This window comes from Rosa chinensis, chromosome 6 (assembly GCF_002994745.2).
Source record: "Rosa chinensis cultivar Old Blush chromosome 6, RchiOBHm-V2, whole genome shotgun sequence".
Taxonomy (NCBI): Eukaryota; Viridiplantae; Streptophyta; class Magnoliopsida; order Rosales; family Rosaceae; genus Rosa; species Rosa chinensis.
The window spans coordinates 52,028,175-52,030,500 of record NC_037093.1 but is presented as its reverse complement, the minus strand read 5'-3'; the positions used below and the strand labels follow the sequence as shown (position 1 = coordinate 52,030,500).

General features: G+C 36.8%; 1 protein-coding gene across 1 annotated transcript; it reads left to right on the top strand.

Annotated features, from left to right (window-relative positions):
- On the top strand, positions 1-1,354 carry LOC112172052 (transcriptional regulator SUPERMAN). The gene is made up of 2 exons (XM_024309219.2): positions 1-251; positions 364-1,354. Exon 2 carries the CDS (start codon positions 438-440, stop codon positions 1,104-1,106), a length of 669 nt encoding a protein of 222 aa, XP_024164987.1. The 5' UTR covers positions 1-251; positions 364-437; the 3' UTR covers positions 1,107-1,354.
- The last annotated feature ends 972 nt before the right edge of the window (positions 1,355-2,326 follow it).

Genomic DNA, 2,326 nt, shown 5'->3' with positions numbered 1-2,326 from the left:
CCCCTTAGTTATAACTGGCAAAAAGAATTCGCACTAGCTTTTCACGATTCCATCGCTAAGTCATTTCCGGATATAGTAGCACATTTTGCAGATCAGTAATCAGTTAACTAGTACTACAGTACTACACATTAGTTATCAGATCAGACTTTCATTTTCCTCGATCTGCTTTTTATTTCAGTTTCTTGGAAGTACCTAGCTAGCTACCTTACTCTCTTCATCAGAAGTACTAGTTCGATCTCTGATCAGTGCCTGTGAGTCTTTCTTTTTCTCTCCAGATCCCTCTCTCTCTCTCTCTCTCTCTCTCTCTCTCTCTCTCTCTCATGTGAATTCTTGCTTTAATTGGTGTTTAAATTGATCATGTAGGTAGCTTCGACTGAACCGTTTCTTGTAGTACTTAAATGCGGAAAGATCGATCAAGATCGAGCTGAAAATTGATAATGGATTGTGTTAAGTTGAGGTTTGGAAGAGAAGAAGATTTAACCGATATTTCTCCATGGACTGCAAAGAACTTTACATGTAGCTTTTGCAAGAGAGAATTCAGGTCTGCTCAAGCTCTTGGGGGTCATATGAATGTCCATAGGAGAGATAGAGCTAAACTGCGACTCCTACCACCTAACTCGATCCTTTCTTCTTCTGAATATTCTCCTAACCCTACTCCTACTCCTAACCCTAACCCTAACCCTAACCCTAAGTCTTACTTCTCTCCGTCGCCATCATCATCATCTCTTTCAGGAGCTAATAAGTACTTACCGCACTTGCTCTCTCCTCGGAGCACTTATGTGTCCACACCTTCCTCAGGTACTTCAGATCATGAAAACAAGAAACTGATGATATTCGACAGCGGCTCTCATCAACATCATGTTCCTGCTTTCCTTAATCCTAAGAAAAGAATCAAGGGAGGCAGTGGTCTTGATTATGAGTTTGGAGATTTACTCAATGGTTTTGCTGGGAATGCACAAAAACATCATCTTAATGATGATTTCAAGGTTGTGAGGAAAGATGAGAAGCATATCAACATGATTAGGGTGGATTTGGACATGGGGTTGCTGATTAAAGATCCAAACAAGGAGGAACTGGATTTGGAACTTCGACTCGGGCATCTGTAGCTAGATAAGTGCAAGATCTTCACTGCTTATTTGCTAAGCGGGATTTTTATATCCAGTAAGTTAATTTAGATTTTAAATTTAGCTTCTCTATATTCATAATCTGCGGTTTACTTTTCAAAAAGTGAAATTTGCTATATGTCTTAGCTAGGCATATTCACAGAATTTCTTTGCTAATTTCTTCTCTCAGTATGTGAATGAGAGCGAGAAATGCTTTAGTTAAACGTTGAATTTTTATGATAGATTACTAATCTTATGAAAATCCCAGCTAGCGTAGCTGTTTCCTTTGTCACTTAATTTGTGTTAATCTCGATTCTAGTTAAGCTAATCATGACTGTTTCACTTTTTATTGTTCTAATTGATCATGTTCATCGATCTGTGATCTGTGGTCAATGAAAGTGTGGGGGTACTGTTCCTTTTGGGGTCAGCGTGCCACAAAGTTGAATTTGCAGCTGTCTCATACACACACATAGAATTAATTCATCTATAGCTGTTTGAGATATATCACCATCATGAGTCTTAAATATTATTAACTTTCAGAAGGAAAAAGGATGCTTGTATAGCTGATGTTCACTCTTGTGATTGTTCTCTGGGAAATAGAAACCATATTCTTGGGAATTCAATCTCATTTCTCTGACCCTATGTTGCTTTTTCTCTTCTTGAAAATGAGAAACTGCTGGAAACAAAAATGACAATGACAGAAAAACCATTATTACGCATATACACTTTATACAAATGAATATTCTGAATTGAACATCAATGCAAGTTTTCACTGCATATGTAACTAACTAGTGTAGTTTTCTTTGGGTCCTAAGAGTAACTGCAAACTGCACACCCCTATATATATGTGAATTTTATAAGCATCATTAGGTATTATATGATGTTTTCTGTCAAAGAAACAAATTAAAAAAGAACTGCAACTGTTTGAAATATAAGATCTCTGCTACTTACTTCCTCAGTTGTTTTCATTTAATCATCAATCAAAGGTTTCCTGCAGCTTAGCAAAATTAGATATTAGATCTATGAAACTAAAAAGCAATGCTAACATCACTAATCACATTTCTTCGATCAAGGACTCATTCTAATTAGTAATGCAGAATATATTAGATAGGGCCTGGCCACATATTACCCGTATTTACTCGTTTGGACACACATGCTTTCAGTTAATATTCTTAAGTTACTAGCTGAACACAAAAAAGGCCTAATTCACACACGCACATAAA